The sequence below is a fragment of the Salmo salar genome, chromosome ssa19 (genome assembly GCF_905237065.1).
Source record: "Salmo salar chromosome ssa19, Ssal_v3.1, whole genome shotgun sequence".
Taxonomy (NCBI): domain Eukaryota; kingdom Metazoa; phylum Chordata; class Actinopteri; order Salmoniformes; family Salmonidae; genus Salmo; species Salmo salar.
The window spans coordinates 49,454,840-49,482,006 of NC_059460.1; the positions used below are offsets into that span (position 1 = coordinate 49,454,840).

The 27,167-nt window shown below is 41.9% G+C and overlaps 1 protein-coding gene across 1 annotated transcript; it reads left to right on the forward strand.

Moving 5' to 3' along the window:
* The first annotated feature begins 9,552 nt into the window (after positions 1 to 9,552).
* LOC106578963 (interferon-induced protein with tetratricopeptide repeats 5-like) lies at positions 9,553 to 20,826 on the forward strand. Its single transcript, XM_045702422.1, has 2 exons — positions 9,553 to 9,774; positions 18,482 to 20,826. Exon 2 carries the CDS (start codon positions 18,798 to 18,800, stop codon positions 19,893 to 19,895), a length of 1,098 nt encoding a protein of 365 aa, XP_045558378.1. The 5' UTR covers positions 9,553 to 9,774; positions 18,482 to 18,797; the 3' UTR covers positions 19,896 to 20,826.
* Positions 20,827 to 27,167: the final 6,341 nt, after the last annotated feature.

Below are 27,167 nucleotides of genomic sequence, written 5' to 3' on the forward strand. Positions count from 1 at the left end.
TGGAGTGGGTCTGTGGACTTTTCCATGTGAATATTAAAGTCACCAAAAATTAGAATATTATCTGCGATGACTACAAGGTCCGATAGGAATTCAGGGAACTCAGTGAGGAACACTGCATATGGCCCAGGAGGCCTGTAAACAGTAGCTATACAAAGTGATTGAGTAGGCTGCATAGATTTCATGACTAGAAGCTCAAAAGACGAAAACGTTGTTGTTGTTTTTTTGGGGGTAAATTTGCTATCATAAATGTTAGCAACACCTCCACCTTTGCGAGATGCGCGGGGGATATGGTCACTAGTGTGGCTAACAGCCTGCTGCCTGGCCTGCACCCTATTTCATTGTGGAGCTAGAGGAGTTAGAGCCCTGTCAATTTTCGTAGATAAGATGAGAGCACCCCTCCAGCTAGGATGGAGTCCGTCACTCCTCAACAGGCCAGGCTTGGTCCTGTTTGTGGGTGAGTCCCAGAAAGAGGGCCAATTATCTACAAATGCTATCTTTTGGGAGGGGCAGAAAACAGTTTTCAACCAGCGATTGAGTTGTGAGACTCTGCTGTAGAGCTCATCACTCCCCCAACCTGGCTCATCACTCCCCCTAACACACAGAAACAGCAAATCCGCCATAAAATGTTTCTCACAGGACTAATAGCACTGTAGAGCTCTTTTTTACGTGCACACAATATAGCTGGGTCACCCCATCCTTTCCCTAGGGGTCCATCACCCTGCAGCACCCCAATCCAACCCACCCCACTCAGCTTTAGGATCTTAGGGAAACATTCATTATTGATTTTGGTTGTGTTAGGCCAAGGCCAGAGTGGCAACCCACAGGATGGAAGACCCCCAGGGCAGGACTGAGCAGCCCAGCAGCTAGGGATTGCCTAAATAAGTACCTTCTCTAACATGGGCATGTTTTCAATACAGACTCCTTTAGTTGTACTGTATTCCATAAAAGGCATCCAGGCCTTATGAAAGTTGCCCAGTATACATAACTTGACATTACTGCAATCCATTGTGATATTGTAGGAGGATAACCAACCTTCTAATTAATGGGAATGCATTTCTTAGCCACTATACAGTGCATTCGGGAAAGTATTCAGACACCTTCCGTTTTTCCACATTTTGTTACGTTACAGCCTTATTTTAAATTGATTGACTAAAAAAATATTCCTCGTCAATCTACACAATACCCCACAATGACAAAGCGAAAACGAGTTTTTTAGATATTTTTGCAAATGTATTCCGAATGAAAAACAGAAATATCTTATTTACATACACTACCGGTTAAAAGTTTTAGAACACCTACTCATTTTTTTTAACTAGGCAAGTCAGTTTAGAACAAACTCTTTTTTTCAATGACGGCCTAGGAACAGTGGGTTAAATGCCTTGTTCAGGGGTAGAACGACAGAGTTTTACCTTGTCAGCTCGGGGATTTGCCCTTGCAACCTTTCGGTTAGTAGTCCAACGCTCTAACCACTAGGCTACCTGCCGCCTCATTCAAGGTGTTTTCTTTATTTGTACTATTTTCTACATTGTAAAATAATAGTGAAGACATCAAAACCGTGAAATAACACATATAGAATCATGTAGTAACCAAAAAAGTGTTAAACAAATCAAAATATATTTTATAGTTGAGATTCTTCAAATAGCCACCCTTTGGTTTGATGAGAGCTTTGCACACTCTTGACATTCTCTCAACCTGCTTCATGAGGTGGTCACCTGGAATGCATTTAAATTAACAGGTGTGCCTTGTTAAAAGTTCATTTGTGGGATTTCTTTCCTTCTTAATGTGTTTGAGCCAATCAGTTGTGTTGTGACAAGGTAGGGGTGGTATACAGAAGATAGCCCTATTTGGTAAAATACAAAGTCCATATTATGGCAAGAACAGCACAAATAAGCAAAGAGAAATGACAGTCCATCATTACCTTAAGACATGAAGGCCAGTAAATACGGACAATATCAAGAACTTTTAAAGCTTCTTCAAGTGCAGTCGCAAAAACCATCAAGCGCTATAATGAAACTGTCTCTCATGAGGACCGCCACAGTAATGGAAGACTCAGAGTTACCTCTGCTGCAGAGGATAAATTCATTAGATTTACCAGCCTCAGAAAAAGCAGCCCAAATAAATGCATCAAAGAGTTCAAGTAACAAACATATCTCAACATCAACTGCCAACAAGTGCTCAGCATATGTGGGAATTCCTTCAAGACTGTTGGAAAAGCCTTCCAGGTGAAGCTGGTTGAGAGAATGTCAAGAGTGTGCAAAGCTGTCATCAAGGCAAAGGGTGGCCATTTGAAGAATCTCAAATATAAAATATATTTAGAGTTTTTTAACACTTTTCTGGTTACTACATGATTCCCTATGTGTTATTTCATAGTTTTGATGTCTTCACTATTATTTTACAATGTACAAAATAGTAAAAATAAAGAAAAACCCTGATTGAGTAGGTGTTCTAAAACATTTGACCAGTAGTGTAAGTATTTAGACCCATTGCTATGAGACTCGAAATTAAGCTCATGTGCATCCTGTTTCCATTGATCATCCTTGAGATGTTTCCACAACTTGATTGGAGTCAACCTGTGGTAAATTCAGTTGATTGGACATGGTCCCAAAGTTGACAGTGCATGTCAGAGCAAAAACCAAGCCATGAGGTTGAAGGAAATGTCTGTAGATCCCCGAGACAGGATTGTGTCAAGTTACAGATCTGGGGAAGGGTAGCAAAAAAATGTCTGCAGCACTGAAGGTCCCCAACAACACAGTGGCCATCATTCTTAAATGGAAGAAGTTTGGATCCACCAAGAGTCTTCCCTGAGCTGGCTGTCCAGCCAAACATGGGAGAAGGGCCTTTCAGAGTTCCTCTGTAAAGATGGGAGAACCTTCCAGAAGGACAACCATCTCTGCAGCACTTGACCAATCAGGCTCTTATGGTAGAGTTGCCAGACGGAAGCCACTCCTCAGTAAAAGGCACATGACAGCCTGCTTTTAGTTTGCCAAATGTAACCTAAAGGACTCTCAGACCATGAGAAACAAGATTTTCTGGTCTGATGAAACCAAGATTGAACTCTTTTGCCTGAATGCCAAGCGTCATGTCTGGAGGAAACCTGACATCATCCTTACGGTGAAGCATGGCGATGGCAGCATCATAATGCTGTGTGGATGTTTTTCAGCGGCAGGGACTATGAGACTAGTCAGGATCGAGGTAAAGATGAACGGAGCAAAGTACAGGGAGATCCTTGATGAAAACCTACTCCAGAGCTCTCAGGGTCTCAGACAGGGGCAAAGTGTCACCATCCAACAGCACAACGACCATAAGCACACAGCCAAGACAACGCAGGAGTGGCTTCGGGACAAGTCTCTGAATGTCTTTGAGTGGCCCAGACAGAGCCCGGCCTGAAACCCTAGACCCATTTCAATTTGCTTACCGCCCCAATAGATCCACAGATGATGCAATCGTAATGCACACTGACCTATCCCATCTTGACATGAGGAATACCTATGTAAGAATGCTGTTCATTGACTATAGCTCAGCATTCAACACCATAGTACCCTCCAAGCTCATCATTAAGCTTGAGGCCCTGGGTCTGATCCCCGCCCTGTGCAACTGGGTCCTGGACTTCCTGATGGGCCGCCCCCAGGTGGTGAAGGTAGGAAAAAACACCTCCACTTCGCTGATACTCAACACTGGGGCCCCACAAGGATGCGTGCTCAGCGCCCTCCTGTACTCCCTCTAACTCAATCATTAAGTTTGCAGACGACACAACAGTATTAGGCCTGATTACCAACAATGACGAGACAGCCTACAGGGAGGAGGTGAGGGCCCTGGGAGTGTGGTGCCAGGAAAATAACCTCTCACCCAACATCAACAAAACAAAAGAATAGATTGTGGACTTCAGGAAACAGCAGAGGGAGCAACCCCGTGTCCACATTGATGGGATGGCAGTGGAGGAGGTGGAAAGCTTCAAGTTCCTCAGCGTACATATCACTGAAAAACTGAAATGGTCCACCCACACAGATAGTGTGGTGAAGAAGGCACAACAGCACCCCTTCAACCTCAGGAGGCTAAAGAAATTTGGCTTGGCACCTAAAACCCTCACAAACTTTTACAGATGCACAATTGAGAGCATCTTGTTGGGCTGTATCACCGTCTGGTACGGGAACTTCACCACCCGCAACCGCAGGGCTCTCCAGGGGGTGGTGCAGTCTGCCCAATGCATCACCGGGGGCAAAATACCTGCCCTCCAGGACACCTACAGCACCCGATGTCACAGGAAGGCCAAAAAGATCATCAAGGACAACAACCACCTGAGCCACTGCCTGTTCACTCTGTTATCATCCAGAAGGCGAGGTTAGTACATGTGCATCAAAGCAGGGACCGAGAGACTGAAAAATTGCTTCTATCTCAAGGCCATCGGACTGTTAAGGATCTGACAGCAGGGGTTAAAACTGTAGAAACTAGTTCCTACATTTGAATATAAAAATGTATTTTATCAAACAAAACTATGCTACATTTTATCTCTGGGACCCTCGGGATGACAAATCAGAGCAAGATTACTGAATGTAAGTGCATTATTTACCTTCAGAGGTGAATGTATCAAACCAGCTGCCGTGATAATTTGTTGTTGTTGTGCACTCTCCTCAAACAATAGCATGGTATTTTTTCACTGTAATTGCTACTGTAAATTGGACAGTGCAGTTAGATTAACAGGAATTTAAGCTTTCTGCACATTTAAGACATGCATATGTCCTGGAAAGTTGGCTGTTACTTACAACGTCATTCTAGTCACATTAGCAACAACCATCCATCACTATCACATTAGAGGCTGCTTTAGATTTACTTTAGATTTGTGTGTATTGTTGTGAAATTGTTAGATATTACTGTTAGATATTACTGCACTGTTAGAACTAGAAACACAAGCATTTCGCTATACCTGCAATAACATCTGCTAAACACATGTGTGACAAATACAATTTGATTTGGTTTGATTTGAACTCGATTAACATCTCTGGAGAGATCTGAAAATAGCTGTGCAGTGACGCTCCTCATACAACCTGACAGAGCTTCAGAGGATCTGCAGAGAAGAATGGGAGAAATTCACCAAATACAGGTGTGCCAAGCTTGTAGCGTTATACCCAAGAAGACTCGAGGCTGTAATCACTGCCAAAGGTGCTTTAACAAAGTACTGAGTAAAGGGTCTGAATACTTATGTAAATGTGATATTTCCAGAGGGGTGGGGGTGGGGGTTGTACTTTTGCAAAAATGTCTAAAAACCTGTTTTTGCTTTGTCATTATGGGGTATTGTGTGTAGATTGATGAGGGGGAAAAAACAATTTCATTAATTTTAGAATAAGGCTGTAATGTAACAAAATGTGGAAAAGGGAAGGGGTCTGAATACTTTCCGAATGCACTGTAAATGCCTCCAGTATCAATATTTCCAAGCAAACAAAAACAGGGAGAAAAGAGAATATGTAGACATGCTGAGATAAAAGAACATACTCTTTTCCAGAATTCATTCAGCCTTCACGAGACCATAACATATGCAAATATGTCCCCTTTTGTGTTTTACACCTCCAGCAGGGGTATTGCATTTCTGAATGCGTGATATTCAGTTTCACTTGCATATAGTATGTTCTATGGATGGCCTTAAACTGCAGTAATTTATGTCTGAGATTATATGAACATGACTGAGCATTAAATCAAATCTGTATCCATTCATCATCATCATCAATAGCTTCTACCAGGTCTTCCTCACATTTTTGTTTTACATGTTAAGTGTTATCGGGAAAAGCCTCTATCAACCATTGATATAGTTTGGAAATCAACTTTGGAGGTTTGTCAGACTGCCTTAAAATAGCATCAGGCTTGTCCAGTGTTTGCTACACAGAGTGAATGAAGTGAAGTATCTGCTGGTCTTCCCTGGCTGACTGGCCCTGCTGAGACCCCTGTCACCATCTGATCTGCCTAAAATTGGAGTACATTTGTACATTATATTATCCAATAATATAATCAATGGCTCAATAATTGAAATGACCATTATTCCCAGATCCCAGACTGTAGCTTTAAGCTTGTCAGGCGGTGGGTAACTGGTGAAGTGAATCAGGCGCAGGAGAGCAGAAATGAGTGTACAAGGTATTTAATTCCACGACAGCACCAGTATACAGACAATACTCAAAGTGCTGAGAAACACCGGTCACTCGAAAATAACGGGCGTAAATACATAACCCGGCAAACATAACCAGTCGATAAGTACCGCCATGAACGATCAATAAACACGCCCACTAACATGTGGGAAACAGAGGGTTAAATAATGAACATGTAATTGGGGAATAGAAACCAGGTGTGTAGAAAACAAAGACAAAACAAATGGAAAATGAAAAGTGGATCGGCGATGGCTAAAAGACTGGTGACGTCAACCGCCGAACGAACAAGGAGAGAGACCGACTTCGGCGGAAGTCGTGACAAAGCTGCTGTCCTGTAGCTACTGTAGGTCTAGCCATCAATTCAAGATGGAACATTGTATCATTCACTGATATTGTTAATATACTGCAAAATTCACCTGAGCTCAGTAGACTGGTCTTCCCAGGCTGTCTGACACTCCTGTCACCATCTAATCGTGCTAAGACATGATGAGCAAAGTGTTGTGTACTGACTGCATTAGAGGGCTGCATTCCTGCGGGGTGCCTGCGGGACCTGCAAGTCCTGACAGAGATCATTGTGGCGCAGTGGGCGGGAGCTGGCAGTCAGACAGACAACTTTGGGAGGAAAATAGTTTCGTTGTCCCACAGATTATTTGGAAACGGTCCTCTTTCTGCTTTGTATGCGTTAGCCTACCCATTGTATTAAAAGCACATATTTTTCGCTGCATCAACTTCAGTAGCCTACCTCTCCTAGTTGGGCATGGGAGTTCAAGTGTGCCTAGTATGTGTGGTCTCATTGATATAGAGTAGGCTGCCTACATGGGCGGAGAATCATATGGCAGTTAACTTGAATATGAAATTAATTTAAATGTGATTCGACTGTAGTTTATTACAGTGTCTGTAAATAAATATTGATCATGGAAAGTGGAGGGCACTCAACCAAGTGCAATGAAAAATGTAATCATAATTGAAAAGGAAAAGGCACAAAGCGCACATCGGTTAGGCTACTATGGTGAGCAATCGTTGCGCCTTTTCAGTTTCAATAAGTATTGATTACTCATTTATTTGTCTCTGCCTGCAAATTGTCCTCCTAAAAGGCAGGCTATATCCTATAGGACTGTGAAAAACGTAGCAAGTGTCGCTGTTGTTAGGGTTTGACCAACAATTTGTTTGCATAACCAATATAATACAACTATTTAAACCTATATAATAAAATTAGTTGTGGTGCATAACTTATGAATGCTAATGCTAAACATAAAAGGTTTATATTGTATTAACATAGATTGAGCGACATATAATAGACATGACTAACTGGAGGGTTGCTGACTAGTAGTGCAGGCTGAGTAGACTCGTGACGCACACACACACACAATGCCTGTTTGTGGGGCCGCTCAAGGACAGGTGTATGGGAGGGGCTGGTAGAATGGAAGATAGCTGTAGCATAAAAACAGGCATTGTCCTTGAGTGTCTGACTCTCGGTTACACACACGAAGATAAGCTAGAAGACAACTATGCCTGGCAATAAAGATGCGTCTAGAGGCTGGGACCAGCCTGCACGCCAACGATAGGCTGGAGTAAGTCTAAACCACACCCAAGCCTCTACTATGACAGGCCCTCAGGGAGAGGGAACTACGTCTGTCAAGAAGTATTTAAGGAAGAACTTATGATGTCATTTCAGTTCTCTGTTTTGCCCTGCGAGGTGTTACAGGGAGCCCGTATATACAAAACACCTATTTACCCTTCAAGTGTTTGCATTAATTAAAGTACAAAGAAATCAGAAGTTTGTTCCGATACCAGATTCGAATTGACGCAACCTAACACTGTCATCATTCTTGCTGCTTCCAGTTCAGTAGCCATAAAGCGAGAACAGGTGCGCGTGTGGTCTCTATTAAATAGAGTAGGCTATAGCCTATGCATGTGCGAAGAAACACGGGGCAGTTATCTTTCCATGGAAATGTACTGCCTAAATAGGCCTATGATTAGGCTATAGTTTACTACATTGCCTAGAAATAGGCCTAAATATTGATCGCCCCACTCGTTAAGGGTATAGCTCAAGAGCAAGTGCAAGTCTTTCTCTACAAAATGCATGCTGTGTGTTCACAATACATTTGGCATGATATTGATTCCATACAGTTCTTGCAGTAGCGGGCGGGAGTCTGACAGAAATCCAGCAGGTACGCGCTGGAGAGGGATGAAGAAATCGGTCCTGCGCAGACTTTACAATGCACCATGAGAGTGAAGCCTGTAACATTAGAGCTGTTTATTTATTTTTATTTCACCTTCATTTAACCAGGTAGGCCAGTTGAGGACAAGTTCTCATTTACAACTGTGACCTGGCCAAGATAAAGCAAAGCAGTGCGACACAAACAACAACACAGAGTTACACATGGAATAAACAAACATACAGTCAATAACACAATAGAAAAGTATATATACAGTGTGTGCAAATGAGGTAAAATTAGGGAGGTAAGGCAATAAATAGGCCATAGTGGCGAAATAATTACAATTTAGCAATTAAACACTGGAGTGATAGATGTGCAGAAGATGAATGTGCAAGTAGAGATACTAGGGTGCAAAGGAGCAACAAATACATACATAACAATATGGGATGAGGTAGTTGGATGGGCTATTTACAGATGGGCTGTGTACAGGTGCAGTGATCAGGGAAACTGCTAGGGAAACTAACAGATCAATAACCTTACTGACTAATACAACGCACATTGCACTGAAAAAAACGTCACATAATCAATCTTAAATCGCTTGGCTAATGGTTTCATGTTTGATTCAGGCTTAGTTTGATTGAGGCAAAAATAATAGCTAATGTTGGCCAACTTTTGGCCAGCTCTCTCTCTAACATACATCAAGTAGGAAAAGATAGCCAAGTTCATTTACTTCTGAAACGGGACAAAACAAAGGATACAAAATATTTCCATACAAACAACAGCTGTTAGTAATAATAGCAACCTCATATCCCTATCTGACAGATAACTAGAGGCTTGAACTGATCTGGCTGTGGTAGCTACTTGCTAGCGTAGCTTATTCATTCACCTAAATCGAGAGGGGATAAAACATTACCTAACGTTACATGTCAGTTACAATACTAGCTCAGCACTGCGAATAAACACTAGCTTAGTTTCTGTTCAGTTAAACAGCAGTTACCTTGCGAGCTATATCAGTCAACTAAAGAGCAGCCAGTTTCTGCTCTGCTTCCTTTTACAACAGGGTTATTCACACAACCCAGCTGGCTGGGTCAAAATTACTCAGCGTGTGTTCTGTCCAATATTTACCCAGCGCTGGGTTACCAAATAACCCAAATTGGGTTGTTTTTAACCCAGCATTTTGTTTGAGTGTAGCTACAAATCGCCATCAATTGGTTAAAACGAGTCATGAAAAAAAAGATGCAGGCCGTTAGGATGGTGCGTGCACATCCTAGATGCATTTTGATTCAGTTGTTGATGGTATTCTTGTCCTTCATTCACAGCTTATTGGCAGAATGGACATATATGGCAAGCACGTACATGTATCAGTTTCGTTTTCGTTTCTGCTAAAAAAAAACGCTTTGATATACCTGGAACCAGGTAGTGTCTCTGATTTTTATCATCTCGATACTGTAGCCTGTCTTATCTGCCATCGACTGTAAAATCAGGTAAGATTCTTACAGAAATTATAACATAATTGAATGACATGCATATACATCATCTCTATCTCTCTAATGTACTTAATATAACACAATAATAAACAATGTTGTTGTGTTAGGAGAGAGCAAGAGAGAGAGTGGTCAATGACTGAACACAGCGCTGCAGAACGCCTCAAGATAAAAACAGAATATTCAATATCTGGAAAATTGACTAAATATTAGCACTTCACTCCACATACTCGTGTGCAATAACCTTCAATCTGGGTAAAATAATTTTAAGGCTAGAGAAATGTATCGACCAATATTACCGATACAATCAACACCCAAACATGTTGGAAAGTAAGCATTGAGAACCAATCCCAAAAGAAAAGGACGGACACAGACGGGAATGATAAGTGTACAAACCGACTTGCCTGAATCGATAAATTATAAACTGGACATACTTGAACTAAGTAGTAACGAACTCGAGATGAGTGACGAAAAAGCTGAGACCATGGAGAAAGAAACAAACAGTCAATACGATTAAAACGGACGTCTGAGAGAAGCCTTACTCGAAATACAGACTAGATCTATGAGAGAAAGTCTGGTACTTAATGGTCTCCAAGAAAAAGAGGATGAAGATCCTGAAAGTGTGGTGAAATAATTATTTCTTACAGTGCTACTGATCCCAGGCGATACTGTCTACAAAATCAAACTCGAACGTGTACAGTTTCGGACAGAGATATGAGGGCACAATCATTACCAGATTTTCATTCTTTAAGGATGAAATAATGGTTAAAAGCCTGGGTAAAAGACTCGCTGGCACGAAAATAGGCACGAATGATCAGTTCCCAAAGGAAATTGCAGAACGGTGTAATAATTACAAGGGAAACGTGTAGCTCTCATATTTATTTATTTTATTTTTATTTCACCTTTATTTAACCAGATAGGCTAGTTGAGAACAAGTTCTCATTTGCAACTGCGACCTGGCCAAGATAAAGCATAGCAATTCGACACATACAACAACACAGGGTTACACATGGAATAAACAAAACATACAGTCAATAATACAGTACAACAAAATAAAACAAAAAGTATATATACAGTGAGTGCAAATGAGGTAAGTTAAGGCAATAAATAAGCCATGGTGGCAAAGTAATTACAATATAGCAATTAAACACTGGAATTGTAGATGTGCAGAAGATGAATGTGCAAGTAGAGATACTGGGGTGCAAAGGAGCAAGATAAATAAATAAATACAGTATGGGGTTGAGGTAACTAGATAGATGGGCTGTTTACAGATGGGCTATGTACAGGTGCAGTAATCTGTGAGCTGCTCTGACAGCTGGTGCTTAAAGCTAGTGAGGGAGATATGAGTCTCCAGCTTCAGAGATTTTTGCAGTTCGTTCCAGTCATTGGCAGCAGAGAACTGGAAGGAAAGACGACCAAAGGAGGAATTGGCTTTGGGGGTGAACAGTGAGATATACCTGCTGGAGCGCGTGCTACGAGTGGGTGCTGCTATTGTGACCAGTGAGCTGAGATAAGGCGGGGCTTTACCTAGCAGAGACTTGTAGATAACCTGTAGCCAGTGGGTTTGGCGACGAGTATGAAGCGAGGGCCAACCAACGAGAGTGTACAGGTCGCAATGGTGGGTAGTGTATGGGGCTTTGGTGACAAAACGGATGGCACTGTGATAGACTGCATCCAGTTTGTTGAGTAGAGTGTTGGAGGTTATTTTATAGATGACATCACCGAAGTCGAGGATCGGTAGGATGGTCAGTTTTACGAGGGTATGTTTGGCAGCATGAGTGAAGGATGCTTTGTTGCGATATAGGAAGCCGATTCTAGATTTAATTTTGGATTGGAGATGCTTAATGTGAGTCTGGAAGGAGAGTTTACAGTCTAACCAGACACCCAGGTATTTGTAGTTGTCCACGTATTCTAAGTCAGAGCCGTCCAGAGTAGTGATGCTGGACGGGTGAGCAGGTGCGGGCAGTGATCAATTGAATAGCATGCATTTAGTTTTACTTGCGTTTAAGAGCAGTTGGAGGCCACGGAAGGAGTGTTGTATGGCATTGAAACTCGTCTGGAGGTTAGTTAACACAGTGTCCAAAGAGGGGCCAGAAGTATACAGAATGGTGTCGTCTGCGTAGAGGTGGATCAAAGAATCACCAGCAACAAGAGCAACATCATTGCTGTATACAGAGAAGAGAGTCGGCCTGAGAATTGAACCCTGTGACACACCCATAGAGACTGCCAGAGGGCCGGACAACAGGCCCTCCGATTTGACACACTGAACTCTATCAGAGAAGTAGTTGGTAAACCAGGCGAGGCAATCATTTGAGAAACCAAGGCTGTCGAGTCTGCCAATAAGAATGTGGTGATTGACAGAGTCGAAAGCCTTGGCCAGGTCAATGAATACGGCTGCACAGTTATGTCTCTTATCGATGGCGGGTATGATGTCGTTTAGGACCTTGAGCGTGGCTGAGGTGCACCCATGACCAGCTCTGAAACCAGATTGCATAGCGGAGAAGGTACGGTGGGATTCAAAATGGTCGGTAATCTGTTTGTTAACTTGGCTTTCGAAGACCTTAGAAAGACAGGGTAGGATAGATATAGGTCTGTAGCAGTTTGGGTCTAGAGTGTCACCCCCTTTGAAGAGGGGGATGACCGCGGCAGCTTTCCAATCTTTGGGAATCTCAGACGATACGAAAGAGAGGTTGAACAGGCTAGTAATAGGGGTTGCAACAATTTTGGCATATCATTTTAGAAAGAGAGGGTCCAGATTGTCTAGCCCGGGTGATTTGTATGGGTCCAGATTTTGCAGCTGTTTCAGAACATCAGCTATCTGGATTTGGGTGAAGGAGAAATGGTGGGGGCTTTGGCGGGTTGCTGTGGAGGGTGCCGGGCAGTTGACCGGGGTAGGGGTAGCCAGGTGGAAAGCATGGCCAGCCGTAGAGAAATGCTTATTGAAATTCTCAATTATAGTGGATTTATCAGTGGTAACAGTGTTTCCTAGCCTCAGAGCAGTGGGCAGCTAGGAGAAGGTGCTCTATTCTCCATGGACATTACAGTGTCCCAGAACTTTTTTGAGTTAGTACTACAGGATTCAAATTTCTGTTTGAAAAATCTAGCCTTAGCTTTTCTAACTGCCTGTGTATATTTGTTCTTAACTTCTACTGAAAAGTTGCATATCACGGGGGCTATTCGATGCTAATGCAGAACACCACAGGATGTTTTTGTGCTGGTCAAGGGCAAACAGGTCTGGAGTGAACCAAGGACTATATCTATTCCTAGTTCTACATTTTTTTGAGTGGAGCAGGCTCATTTAAGATGGTGAGGAAGGCACTTTTACAGAATAGCCAGGCATCATCTACTGACGGGATGAGGTCAATGTCATTCCAGGATAGCCCGGCCAGGTCGATTAGAAAGGCCTGCTCGCAGAAGTGTTTTAGGGAGCGTTTGACAGTGATGAGGGGTGGTCATTTGGTCGCAGACCCATTACGGATGCAGGCAATGAGGCAGTGATCGCTGAGATCTTGATTGAAAACAGCAGAGGTGTATTTGGAGGGCGAGTTAGTTAGGATGATATCTATGAGGGTGTCCGTGTTATTTGGATTTGGGGTTGTACCTGGTAGGTTCATTGATAATTTGCGTGAGATTGAGGGCATCAAGCTTAGATTGTAGGATGGCCGGGGTGTTAAGCATGTCCTAGTTTAGGTCACCTAGTAGCACGAGCCCAGAAGATAGATGGGGGGCAATCAATTCACATATGGTATCGAGGGCACAGCTGGGGGCAGAGGGAGGTCTATAGCAAGCGGCAACAGTGAGAGACTTGTTTCTGGAAAGGTGAATTTTTAGAAGTAGAAGCTCGAATTGTTTGGGTACAGACTTGGATAGTAATACAGAACTCTGCAGGCTATCTTTGCAGTATATTGCAACACCGCCCCCTTTGGCAGTTCTATCTTGGCGGAAAATGTTATAGTTAGCGATGGAGATTTCATGGTTTTTGGTGGTTTTCATAGTCGATAAACTGTATATTGATAACCAAATGTTCCGAGACACTAAGACTACTCCTAGGCTATTCTAAATATTTCAAAGTTCCCATAGAGTAGTCGAATAATGGAACACCCAATACTATCCATGGTAGGGATTGTATTTAAAAAAAGGAAAACAATAAAATACTACAATTGATTAGGAAAATAAACTACAAATATGCTATACCATTCAAGATAGGGAATGTTGTAAAAATAATTAGTATTCGATTTTCTATTTATAGTATTTATTAGTACATAAGATAGCATGAGAAGAAAAGATAATTATTAAAATAATGCATCTTCAAATATAAGGAACTGGAACACAAAAGTACTCAAAAACCTGAAATTAGGTAGGAATCAACATGGTATGGATAAAACACAGCAAACAGAGGACATAGAAGGCACAGTATGTGGGTATGTGCTGGTATATTGGTTGCAAATGCCATAGCCCATGTGTGTCTGCAAGCAGGAGTTGTGACAGAGAGAGCTTTCAATTTTGTGCAGATGTGAGATATAGACGTTAAATAAATTATAAATATAGTTTATTTATTGTCCTATCATGATGGAACTGTCCCGAACCCCGAACCCATACACTAAGGAGAAGTCCTTATCTGTTTTATAGGCTTACTGCAAGTAGCCTATACGCAGCCAAGACGGAAAGATAAATGCGGTCAGAGACCAACAAAAGCAGCACTGCCCCTCAAGATTCTGAGCCTGCCTGGCAGGGTTGGTCCTATCAAGCCAAAGCTAGAAATCCAGGGCTTAAAAACAAAGGTGTCATTGTACGCTGATGATTCATGTTTTCTTTAAATCCACAGTTTGTATCTGCACAGCCTCATAGAGGATCAAGATACTTTTTCTAACCTCTCTGGATTCCAAACAAATTATGTGTACTATATTACGTAATGGATCACAAAAAAAGAACTTTTACATTACTGTGTAGTTTAAAATGGTCTGACACTGCTCCCGAGTGGCGCAGTGGTCTAAGGCACTGCATCTCAGTGCTAGAGGCGTCACTACAGACCCTGGTTTGATTCCAGGCTGTATAACAACCGGCCGTGATTGGGAGTCCCATAGGGTGGCGCATAATTGGCCCAGCGTCGCCCGGGTTAGTGTTTGGCCACGGTAGGCCGTCATTGTAAATAAGAATTTGTTCTTAACTGACTTGCCTAGTTAAATAAAGGATAAATAAAAATAAAATGTGGACAAACGCAGTATTCATATCCTGAAAGAAAGAAATGATCTCCCTACAACACATTTTCATATAATGTTAGCAAAAATAGATAAGATCTTGCTACCATGGAAAGGAAAATACCTGTCTATTTTTATGAAAAATCACCCTGATTAACTCTTTAGTCATATCCCGGTTTACCCATTTGCTTATAGCCTTGCCTATCACGTTTTAGGGAAGACCCAGATACAGACAGTGTCGAAGTAACAAAAGTTTATTACTAGAACAGGGGGGCAGGCAAAATGACAGGTCAAGGGCAGGCAGAGGTCAGTAATCCAGATCAGAGTCCAAAAGGTACAGAACGGGCAGACAGTCTCAGGGTCAGGGCAGGCAGAATGATCAAAACCGGGAAACCAGGAACTAGAACCAGACAGGAGCAAGGGGGGAAACCACTGGTAGGCTTGACAAACAAAGCAAACTGGCAACAGACCAACAAAGAACACAGGTATAAATACACAGGGTATAATGACGGGAGATGGGAGACACCTGGAGGGGGTGGAGACAAGCACAAAGACAGGTGAAACAGATCAGGGTGTGACATTCAGAACTTTTGTGAAACAACACAGTTAAAAATATATGGCAAATATAAATCAAACTGGATGGTCTTCAGAAATAGATGGGAGGGGGTAAGAGTAGCTGAAGGATGGGGTTAAAAACAAACAAAAGATAACTATTGTAAAATACATTGTGTCCGTAAAATGTATATAGTATGTATTAGCTGGAAATAGAAGCTTAAGTGTTGTTGTCCGTTAGTTTACTCCAATTAGCGGAGGGGTGGTAGGGTTGGAGGAAAATAATGAAGAAAAATCACAACTCCTCCATGCTTCACGGTGGGAACTACACATGCGGAGATCATCTGTTCACCTTCTGCGTCTCACAAAGACACGGTGGTTGGAACCAAAAATCTCACATTTGGACTCATCAGACCAAGGGACAGATTTCCACCAGTCTAATGTCCATTGCTCATGTTTCTTGGCCCAAGCAAGTCTCTTATTATTATTAGTTTCTTTTATTAGTGGTTTCTATACAGCAATTAGACCATGAATGCCTGATTCACGCAGTCTCCTCTGAACAGTTGATGTTGATATGTGTCTGTTACTTATTTGGGCTGCAATCTGAGGTGCAGTTAACTTTAATGAACATATCCTCTGCAGCAGAGGTAACTCTGGGTCTTCCATTCCTGTGGCGGTCCTCATGAGAGCCAGTTTCATCATTGCACTTGATGGTTTTTCGACTGCACTTGAAGAAACTTTAAAAGTTCTTGACATTTTTTGTATTGACTGACCTTCATGTCTTAAGGTAATGATGTACTGTCATTTCTCTTTGCTTATTTGAGCTTTTGATAAAAAAATATATATATACACTGCTCAAAAAAATAAAGGGAACACTTAAACAACACATCCTAGATCTGAATGAAAGAAATAATCTTATTAAATACTTTTTTCTTTACATAGTTGAATGTGCTGACAACAAAATCACACAAAAATAATCAATGGAAATCCAATTTATCAACCCATGGAGGTCTGGATTTGGAGTCACACTCAAAATTAAAGTGGAAAACCACACTACAGGCTGATCCAATTTTGATGTAATGTCCTTAAAACAAGTCAAAATGAGGCTCAGTAGTGTGTGTGGCCTCCACGTGCCTGTATGACCTCCCTACAACGCCTGGGCATGCTCCTGATGAGGTGGCGGATGGTCTCCTGAGGGATCTCCTCCCAGACCTGGACTAAAGCCTCCGCCAACTCCTGGACAGTCTGTGGTGCAACGTGGCGTTGGTGGATGGAGCGAGACATGATGTCCCAGATGTGCTCAATTGGATTCAGGTCTGGAGAACGGGCAGGCCAGTCCATAACATCAATGCCTTCCTCTTGCAGGAACTGCTGACACACTCCAGCCACATGAGGTCTAGCCTTGTCTTGCATTAGGAGGAACCCAGGGCCAACCGCACCAGCATATGGTCTCACAAGGGGTCTGAGGATCTCATCTCGGTACCTAATGACAGTCAGGCTACCGCTGGTGAGCACATGGAGGGCTGTGCGGCCCCCCAAAGAAATGCCACCCCACACCATGACTGACCCACCGCCAAACCGGTCATGCTGGATGATGTTGCAGGCAGCAGAACGTTCTCCACGGCGTCTCCAGACTCTGTCACGTCTGTCACGTGCTCAGTGTGAACCTGCTTTCATCTGTGAAGAGCACAGGGCGCCAGTGGCAAATTTGCCAATCTTGGTGTTCTCTGGCAAATGCCAAACTTCCTGCACGGTGTTGGGCTGTAAGCACAACCCCCACCTGTGGACGTCGGACCCTCATACCACCCTCGTGGAGTCTGTTTCTGACCGTTTGAGCAGACACATGCACATTTGTGGCCTGCTGGAGGTCATTTTGCAGGGCTCTGGCAGTGCTCCTCCTGCTCCTCCTTGCACAAAGGCGGAGGTAGCGGTCCTGCTGCTGGGTTGTTGCCCTCCTACAGCCTCCTCCACGTCTCCTGATGTACTGGCCTGTCTCCTGGTAGCGCCTCCATGCTCTGGACACTACGCTGACAGACACAGCAAACCTTCTTGCCACAGCTCGCATTGATGTGCCATCCTGGATGAGCTGCACTACCTGAGCCACTTGTGTGGGTTGTAGACACCGTCTCATGCTACCACTAGAGTGAAAGCACCGCCAGCATTCAAAAGTGACCAAAACATCAGCCAGGAAGCATAGGAACTGAGAAGTGGTCTGTGGTCACCCCCTGCAGAACCACTCCTTTATTGGGGGTGTCTTGCTTATTGCCTATAATTTCCACCTGTTGTCTATTCCATTTGCACAACAGCATGTGAAATGTATTGTCAATCAGTGTTGCTTCCTAAGTGGACAGTTTGATTTCACCGAAGTGTGATTGACTTGGAGTTACATTGTGTTGTTTAAGTGTTCCCTTTATTTTTTTGAGCAGTATATATATTTTAGCTTTAACCAAATAGGGCTATCTTCTGTATACCACCCCTACCTTGTCACAACACAACTGATTGGCTCAAACGGATTAAGAAGGAAAGAAATTCCACAAATTAACTTTTTAATTAACACCTGTTAATTGAAATGCATTCCTGGTGACTACCTCATGAAGCTGTTTGAGAAAATACCAAGTGTGTGCAAAGCTGTCATGAAGGCAAAGGGTGACTACTTGGAAGAATCTCAAATATAAAATATATTTTGATTTGTTTAACACTATTTTGGTTACTACATGATTCTATTTGTGTTATTTCATAGTTTTGATGTCTTCACTATTATTCTACAATGTAGAAAAAAGTAAAATAAAGAAAAACCCTTGAATGAGTAGGTGTGTCCATACTTTTGACTGGTACTGTCCATGCTGTTGTGATGATGATGAGGATGATGATGATGGCTGATAACAACGACAACAATGATGGGCTAATAATAATATTATAATAACAAATACTAATGTGTATTTTTCTTTTTCTCATAGTGCTTCTGTCACAACAGATATGGAAGTGAAGCTGAAAGCACTTGAGTGTCACTTTACATGGGGAATAGAAAAGGCTGACATCAAGGACCGGGACAGCCTCCCTGAAAAACTTCTGGATCGCATCATGAAGTTCAGCACTCCGAACCATGCCACATATTTCAATTTACTAGCCTTTCTGAGCCACCTGGAGGAAAACAATGTTAGTGCTTTTGAGTATCTCCACAAGGCTGAGAGTGCATTGAAGAATAGACAGGATGATACATAGCTACTGGTAACCTATGCTAACTTTGCATGGGTTCCCTATCACTCAGGGAACATGAATGATGTGGATGCCTACATTGGAAAGCTGGAAAACATCAATAAGGGTTTTACGACTGCAATCAAAGGCAGCTTACCTTCAATACATGGTGAGAAGGCTTGGAGTTTTCTAAGGCTTGGGGGGCTATTTTACAAGGGGGCAAAGGAGAGCTTTCAGAAAGCTCTTAAGGGAGATCCAGACAATGCATCCTTCAACGTGGGCTATGCCCTGGTCCTGTACAGGCTGGAGGGGTTAGCCAGGAAAGGATTTGTGAGGAATGCGCATACTGAAGGTGCTACTCAGCTAAGGAAAGCCTTATCCTTAGAGCCCGATAACACTGAGGTTATGGTCCTGCTAGCCCTAAAGCTTCAAAACCAAAGTAGACATGAGTCCATGAAACTCATCAAAGAGGCCCTCAGACTGTCTCCTGACGTGCCTCACGTCATACGTTACGTGGCTGAGTTTTTCAGACACGAGGGCATCAATGAGACCCTGGAGGTTTTGGAGAAAGCTGTGAAACTGTCTCCAAACTCCTCCTTCATGCATTACCAAATCGGCCAGTGTCACAAAAATCAGTTCAACCAGATGTCTGAGCAGAAGAGGAAAGGGAGATGGGTCAACGCACGCCAGATAAAAGAGAAGATGGAGCTCTGCATCCATCACTTCTCCAGAGCTGTGGAACTGAAGCCATCCAACGTTCAATTCAGGTTGAACCTGGCTGAGGCTTACGGAGACAACTACCAGCTGGAGGAGGCGATGAAGATCTTCACCAACCTGCTGAAAGATGAGTCCCTTAGTGACTCAGACAAGCAGCAATGCTACTCCGGTTTCGGCCTGTTTCTGTTCTTCAAGAAGAAAGACGAGGATGGTGCTGTGACCCAGTTCAAAAAGGCCTACCAGATTCCGATTGAGAGTTGGGACAGGAATAAGGCTAGGAAGAGGCTGAAGCAGATCGCTAACCAGAAGAGAGTTGGCGAGGCCTCTGAGATTTTGGAATTCCTCGCCACTGAAGACAAAAAAGGCAGGAACGCTCAAGAGCCAAGGAGAGTCGAGGTGCACTCTTCAGACACAGATGACCTTACAGATGCCCTAGGCAAAGGAATGAAACTGAAATGATATAGGGGAGACCAGTGTTGGTTGTCACAGTGCTTATTACTCCCAATATGGCGCTGTGTAATAATTTTGAGGTTAAAATTTGGGAATTATTTGAAATAACAATTCATTTCAGAATGACAAAACATTGGGCTGAGGGGAATTTAGGTGTTTTTCGTAGTTAAAAGTTTTGAAAAATTATCTTTGTAAATGTTTAAATTATCGGAGTAATCGGGTCAAGTATTATCGGAATTATCGGGTCAAGCTACCTAGCATCTTAATTAGCATTGGGAGGATGGTTGGGGATGGTTGTCACATGGAATACGGGGTTGGTTGTCACTTTCAACATTGCAACTGCCAGCATACAATAAATCCCAAGCTATTTTGTTCTTGTGATATAAAGAGCTCCTTTCTTTGCCCTTCTCTCACATATGTATTCTGTCACACACCAACACCAACACGCGCGCGCACACACACACACACACGCATGTGCAAGCATACATACACACAAAAATTCACTATAAATGTCATATGTTACCCTCACGGCATAAAAGGCTGAATTAAGTTAGGAATATCGTTTGATCAAAGAAAGGAATAAGCTACTAGCAAACATTGTGACAACGAACTCCATACTGTATGATATCCAACCCCGCAATGGGGCTGGTTGTCACAAGTGGACAGAGTGTGTTTGAGGGCTTATAACTCCATGTTGGGATAAGATAAGAGGATGAAAAGGGTCCCCATTTCAACCAGTGGTGTAAAGTACCTAAGTAAAAATATACTACCGGTCAAAAGTTTTAGAACGCCTACTCATTAAAGGGTTTTTCTTTATTTTATTATTTTCCACTTTGTAGAATAATAGTGACAACATCAAAACTATGAAATAACACATATGGAATCATGTAGGAACCAAAAAAAGTGTTAAATTAAAATATATTTTATATTTGAGATTCTTCAAATAGCCTACCTTTGCCTTGATGACAGCTTTGCACACGCCTGGCATTCTCTCAACCAGCTTCACCTGGAATTATTTTCCAACAGTCTTGAAGGAGTTCCGACATATGCTGAGCACTTGTTGGCTGCTTTTCCTTCACTCTGCAGTCCGACTCATCCTAAACCATCTCAATTTGGTTGAGGTCGGGGATTGTAGAGGCCAGGTCATCTAATGCAGCAATCCATTAATCTCCTTCTTGGTCAAATAGCCCTTACACAGCCTGGAGGTGTGTTGGGTCATTGTCCTGTTGAAAAACAAATGATAGTCCCACTAAGCCCAAAGCAGATGGGATGGTGTATCGCTGCAGAATGCTGTGGTAGCCATGCTGGTTAAGTATGCCTTGAATTTTAAATAAATCACAGACAGTGTCACCAGCAAAGTACCCCCACACCATAACACCTCCTCCTCCATGCTTCACGGTGGGAACCACATGCAGAGATCATCCGTTCACCCACACCGCATCTCACAAAGACACGGTGGTTGGAACCGCAAATCTCCAATTTGGACTCCAGACCAACGGACAGATTTCCACCAGTCTAATGTCCATTGCTCGAGTTTCTTGGCCCAAGCAAGTCTCTTCTATTATTGGTGTCCTTTAGTAGCGGTTTCTTTGCAGCAATTCGACTATGAAGGCATGATTCACGCAGTCTCCTCTGAACAGTTGCTGTTGAGATGTGTCTGTTACTTGAACTCTGTGAAGCATACATTTGGGCTGCAATTTCTGAGGCTGGTATCTCTAATGAACTTATCCTCTGCAGCAGAGGTAACTCTGGGTCTTTCATTCCTGTGGCGGTCCTCATGAGAGACAGTTTCATCATAGAGCTTGATAGTTCTTGCGACTGCACTTGAAGGAACATTAAAAGTTCTTTAAATTTTCCGTATTGACTGACCTTCATTTCTTAAGGTAATGATGGACTGTCGTTTCTCTTTGCTTATTTTTGCTGTTCTTGCCATAATATGGACTTGGTATTTTACCAAATAGGGCTATCTTCTGTATACCACCCCTACCTTGTTACAACACAACTGATTGGCTCAAACGCATTAAGAAGGAACGACATTCCACAAATTAACTTTTAACAAGGCACACCTGTTAATTGAAATTAATTCCAGGTGACTACCTCATGAAGCAGGTTGAACGAATGCCGGAGTGTGCAAATTTGTCATCAAGGCAAAGGGTAGCTATTTGAAGAATCACAAAAATAAAATATATGTTGATTTGTTTAACACTTTTTTGGATGCTACATGATTCCATTTGTATTATTTTATAGTTTTGATGGCTTCACTATTATTCTACAATGTAGAAAATAGTAAAAATAAAGAAAAACCCTTAAATGAGTAGATGATTTATACTTTTACTTTTCATACTTAAGTATATACTAGCAAATACATTCACTTTTGATACTATATATTTAGAACCAAATACTTTTAGTCTTTTACTCAAGTAGTATTTTACTGGGTGACTTACATTTTTACTTGAGTAACTTTCTATTAATGTATCGATACTTTTACTCAAGTATCACAATTGGGTACTTTTTCCACCACTTATTTCAACCCTTGACCTTGTTCTTTCTCCTAACATCAAAAAGAGTCTTGTAAGATATACTGGTGCTGAGAAATACACACAAGAATAAACCAACCACCCCTATCTTACTGTTACACAACGCATGGCTTATAGGAATACTGCAACATACATTTGAATGCTTTGAATTGTAAAGTGAAACATTAACTTCATGTTGCGTGCATGTTTCTTATGTTATTTTTTATATTTTTTTATTGCAACAACAACAAAAAATGAATTAGAATGTATTGCTTTAGGAGTTTTTATGTCTTTGGATGTGTCCCCTTTCAGGTAGTTGATTAGATATCTTCACCGACCGTTCATCTGTTGTTGGTCTTGTAACTGGTATTAACATTGGGAAAGAGAAAATAAAACATACTGCCAAAAACGTGATGATCTTTGAGCTTGTTAACGTGCTTCTTTCTACTTTGCTCCAAAAACAAACATAAAGGCCAAATATTAAATCTTCTTATTGTTCCCTCTAAGTATTTCCATGCTGGCACTTTGCCAGACGTTTGGAGGGAGTCGCTGCAAGTTTGACAGTGAGTTGACCTTTCATTTAGTCGAAAAGGAACAATAAGACAATAATATTTTGACATTGTTCACCTTGAAAGATACATTTCTTAACTAAATAAAACATATTTCATGGCAGATATTAGTATGTGTAGTGAGTAGGCTGTATATAAAGGGGTAGGCTATGGCTCTGGTGACAGAAACATTGTAGTGCTGGCTATCACCATCTGGAGACAGATGTTATGATGGCCAACATTATTCAATTTATTTTAGATTTGGGTTTGAAAATACTATTGGGATATAGCCAACTGGCTGAAAATGCCCCTACTTGCATGTTGTATGTAGGCCATAATGCAACTTCCGATGATGTTCACTGTCCTGTTAGAGGATGATACCAGCAGTGACTCAGAAAAGCAGCGCTGCTACACTGGCTTCGGCCTGTTTCTGTTCTACAAGAAGAAACACCAGGATGGCGCTGTGACATACTTCAAAAAGGCCTACCAGATTCAGACTGAGAGTTGGGACAGGAAGCAGGCTAGGAAGAGGATGAAGTGGATCACAGGGATCTGCCACCAAGACTCTCTTCTTGGTGTACTCAAGAAGAGAGTCTGCGAAGCCTTTGAGATTTTGGCGTTCCTCATCACTGAGGACAAAGAGGAAGGCTGAGGAGTATACCAGGAGAGCTAAGATTCACTCTGCAAGCCACTTTACCCCTACCTACATGTACAAATTACTTCGATTAACCTGTACCCCCACACATTGACTCTGTACCGGTACCCCCTGTATATAGCCTCGTTATTGTTATTTTATTGTGTTGCTTTTTATTTTATTTTATATTTTTTACTTTATTTAGTAAATATTTTCTGAACTCTATTTATTGAACTGCATTGTTGGTTAAGGGTTTTTAAGGGTTTGTAACTAAGCTTTTCCTGGTAAGGTTTACACCTGTTGTATTTTGCACATGTGACAAACATGTTTGATTTTATTTGATTTGAAACACAGATTATATTTCCATGCTAAACCTTACTGTAACACAACATGTTTTACATTGAAATACTGCTGTATGCATTTAAATGTGTTTCTGTAACTGTAACTTTAAGTAGTGTGTACCTTTCTTAAGTTTGATTTCAAAATAAATATAGAGTTAGAATATATTACTTAAGTAAAGCATGTTTCTGTCTTTGGATGTGTCCCATTTCAGGTTAATTAGAAATGACCATTCAACTGCAGTAGCTCTTGTAACTGACATTAACATTGTGTAGAGATAATAAAACATATGACCAACATCTTTGCGCATGTTAACATTATTTCTACTTGATTACAAAAGTCAACATTGCTTGTGTATTCCTTGACTGCATGACATTTATTTTTATTACAGAACTGTTGTGTGTAATGCAGTCAGACAGGGAAAATAAGGCTCTCGTGACAGTGACATTTGTATGCTGACTATAATCACCCAAAGACAGTTTCTGTATTATGGCAAACATAATTTTTATATTATAATAAAATGTTATGACTTATTACATGGTTAAGTATTCATCAATAAATGCCACACAGAAAATGAGATAAATCTGTGTGGCAGTTTGAAGGAATGGGCCTCAACTTGTCCTTATGTAACAGTAGGCCTATAGGTATTTACAGTTAAAAGCCTGTCCTCAGTAAACCCTATGCCTAGTTATAATCATTCACTACCTGATGACATTGGCAGAGGAAATGCAACTTTGAAAAGCAACTCAAAGCAGCGATTCAATGAGTTTATTGGCCAACAACTGGTTAAAAGGCCCTAATTTGGCTACAGTCTTAGTTTTAGGCCTTTTGGTTGGTCTTTGGTTGGTCTGCTATAACAATTTCTACTTTGCACACCAATATTCTGCACTTCTGTTTCCATTATAAAATACAGGTAACTGCCAAAATAAAAAAAACACTAAAATAAAGTGTCTTAATAGGGCGTTGGGCCACCACGAGCCAGAACAGTTTCAATGCACCTTGGCAAAGATTCTACAAGTATCTGTAACTCTATTGGAGGGATGAGATACCATTCTTTCATGAGAAATTCCATCAATTGGTGTTTTGCTGATGGTGGTGGAAAACACTGTCTCAGGTGTCGCTCCAGAATTTGAGTCTTGCACAGGCATGAATTTTAAACCCAAGCCCTACTCACGTTCAGGTCCTACCCTACCCTACCCAGACCCGATTGCTTCTGCCAAATTTAAGGCCTGGCCCCGGCTTGACCGAAACCAGAAATAACTTCCTCCATTACTAAATCCATTAGCTGCCCCTCTCACGTGCTCTGCTCATGGTGGCTCTGAGTCTGTGAGTATCCATGGCAACTGCTCCGCTTGGGCTGCTCTGCTCAATGATGAGACACGTGAGAGAAATTAGCTGTTAGATACTTTTTGTCACTCTAAACTCCGACAAAACTCAAGGAACATGATAATTTTGGTGAAATAATCTCTCCTGTTTTATATTTGACAAGGTTGAAACACTTCTGACACCATCTCATGATCTTAGTCAGAAACGACTATACGGCGCAGCAGAACACGAGCAAATGGCTCAGCTTCAAAATGTTAGTGATTCATTCAATGTTACTTGAGCACTGCCCGTACCCTAGTTATTTATAAAAAAATCAGGCCCTACCTGGCCCTGACCCGATGTATAATGTCAGGCTCAGGTCGGGTAGCAGAGTTCAAACCAGAATCTCCCATAAGGGTTGAACTCTGGTGACTGAGATGGCCATGACATATGGTTTACATCATTTTCATGCTCATCAATCATTCAGTGACCACTCGTGTGCCCTGTGGATGGGGGCATTGTCATCCTATGGGGGCATAGCCATGATAGTCAAAATAATGGCCTAAATAATGCCCAGCATTTTTATACATGACCCTAAGCATGATGGGATGTTAATTGCTTAATTAACTCAGGAACCACACCTGTGTGGAAGCACTTGCTTTCAATATACTTTGTATCTCTTATCTACTTAAGTGTTTCTGTTATTGTGGCAGTTACCTGCATCTGACGTGCACTGTATCTGGTGACTTATAAGCAGACTGGAACATCATTGTCAGAGAATAGGAAACTCTCAGTACAGTAATAATATACAGAGTAAAATATGGTCTGTCTCTATATCTCGAGGTTTGGATGAATGCCCTGCACTCAACTGTTATTAAATTGACATTTACTTTCTAAAGTTTTACAACACCATTTATTTCAAATTTAAGATATATTTTCTTCATAATATCTCTAAAACAGAATTTATGTGGAGCAGGGTAACTCCAAGCAGTGATTAAATTGCTTGGAGTTACCCTGTATTGTAAACTGTCATGGTCAAAGCATATTGATACAACAGTAGCTAAGACGTGGAGAAGTATGTCCATGATAATGCACTGCTTTACCTTCTTGACAGTACTGTCAACAAGGCAGGTCCTACAGGCCCTAGTTTTGTCTCACCTAGACTGCTGTTCAGTCGTGTGGTCAGGTGCCACAAAAAAAGGACTTAGGAAAATTGAAATTGGCTCAGAACAGGGCAGCACTGCTGGCCCTTGGATGTACACAGAGAGCTAATATTAATAATATGCATGTCAATCTCTCCAGGCTCAAAGTGGAGGAGAGATTGACTTTATCACTGCTTGTATTTATGAGAGGTATTGACATGTTGAATGCACCGAGCTGTCTGTTTGAACTACTGGCACATAGCTCAGACACCATGCATACCCCCACAAGACATGCCACAAGAGGTCTCTTCACAGTTCCCAAGTCCAGAACAGACTGTGGAAGGCGCACAGTGCTAAATAGAGCCATGACTACATGGAACTCTATTCCACATCAAGTAACTCATGCAAGCAGTAAAATTAGATGTAAAAAAAATGATAAAAAACACCTTATGTTACAGCGGGGACTGTGAAGCAACACAAACATAGGCACAGACACATACTCACACGATAACATACGCACTATACACGTACACGTGGATTTTGTGCCGTATGTGGTAGTGGTGGAGTAGGGGCTTGAGGGTACACAGTCTGTGAATGTATTGTAATGTTTTTAAAATTGTATAAACTGCTTTAATTTTGCTGGAACCCAGGAAGAGTAATGGGGAGCCATAATAAATAAATACAAACACAAAATATGTGCCGTGTTATGTCTATTGCGCATAACCCTCTCACTGAGGCCGCGCGCGTCATCCATTCAAGGAGACTCCCACGTGAGGTAATCGTTCACTGGCTGAGAA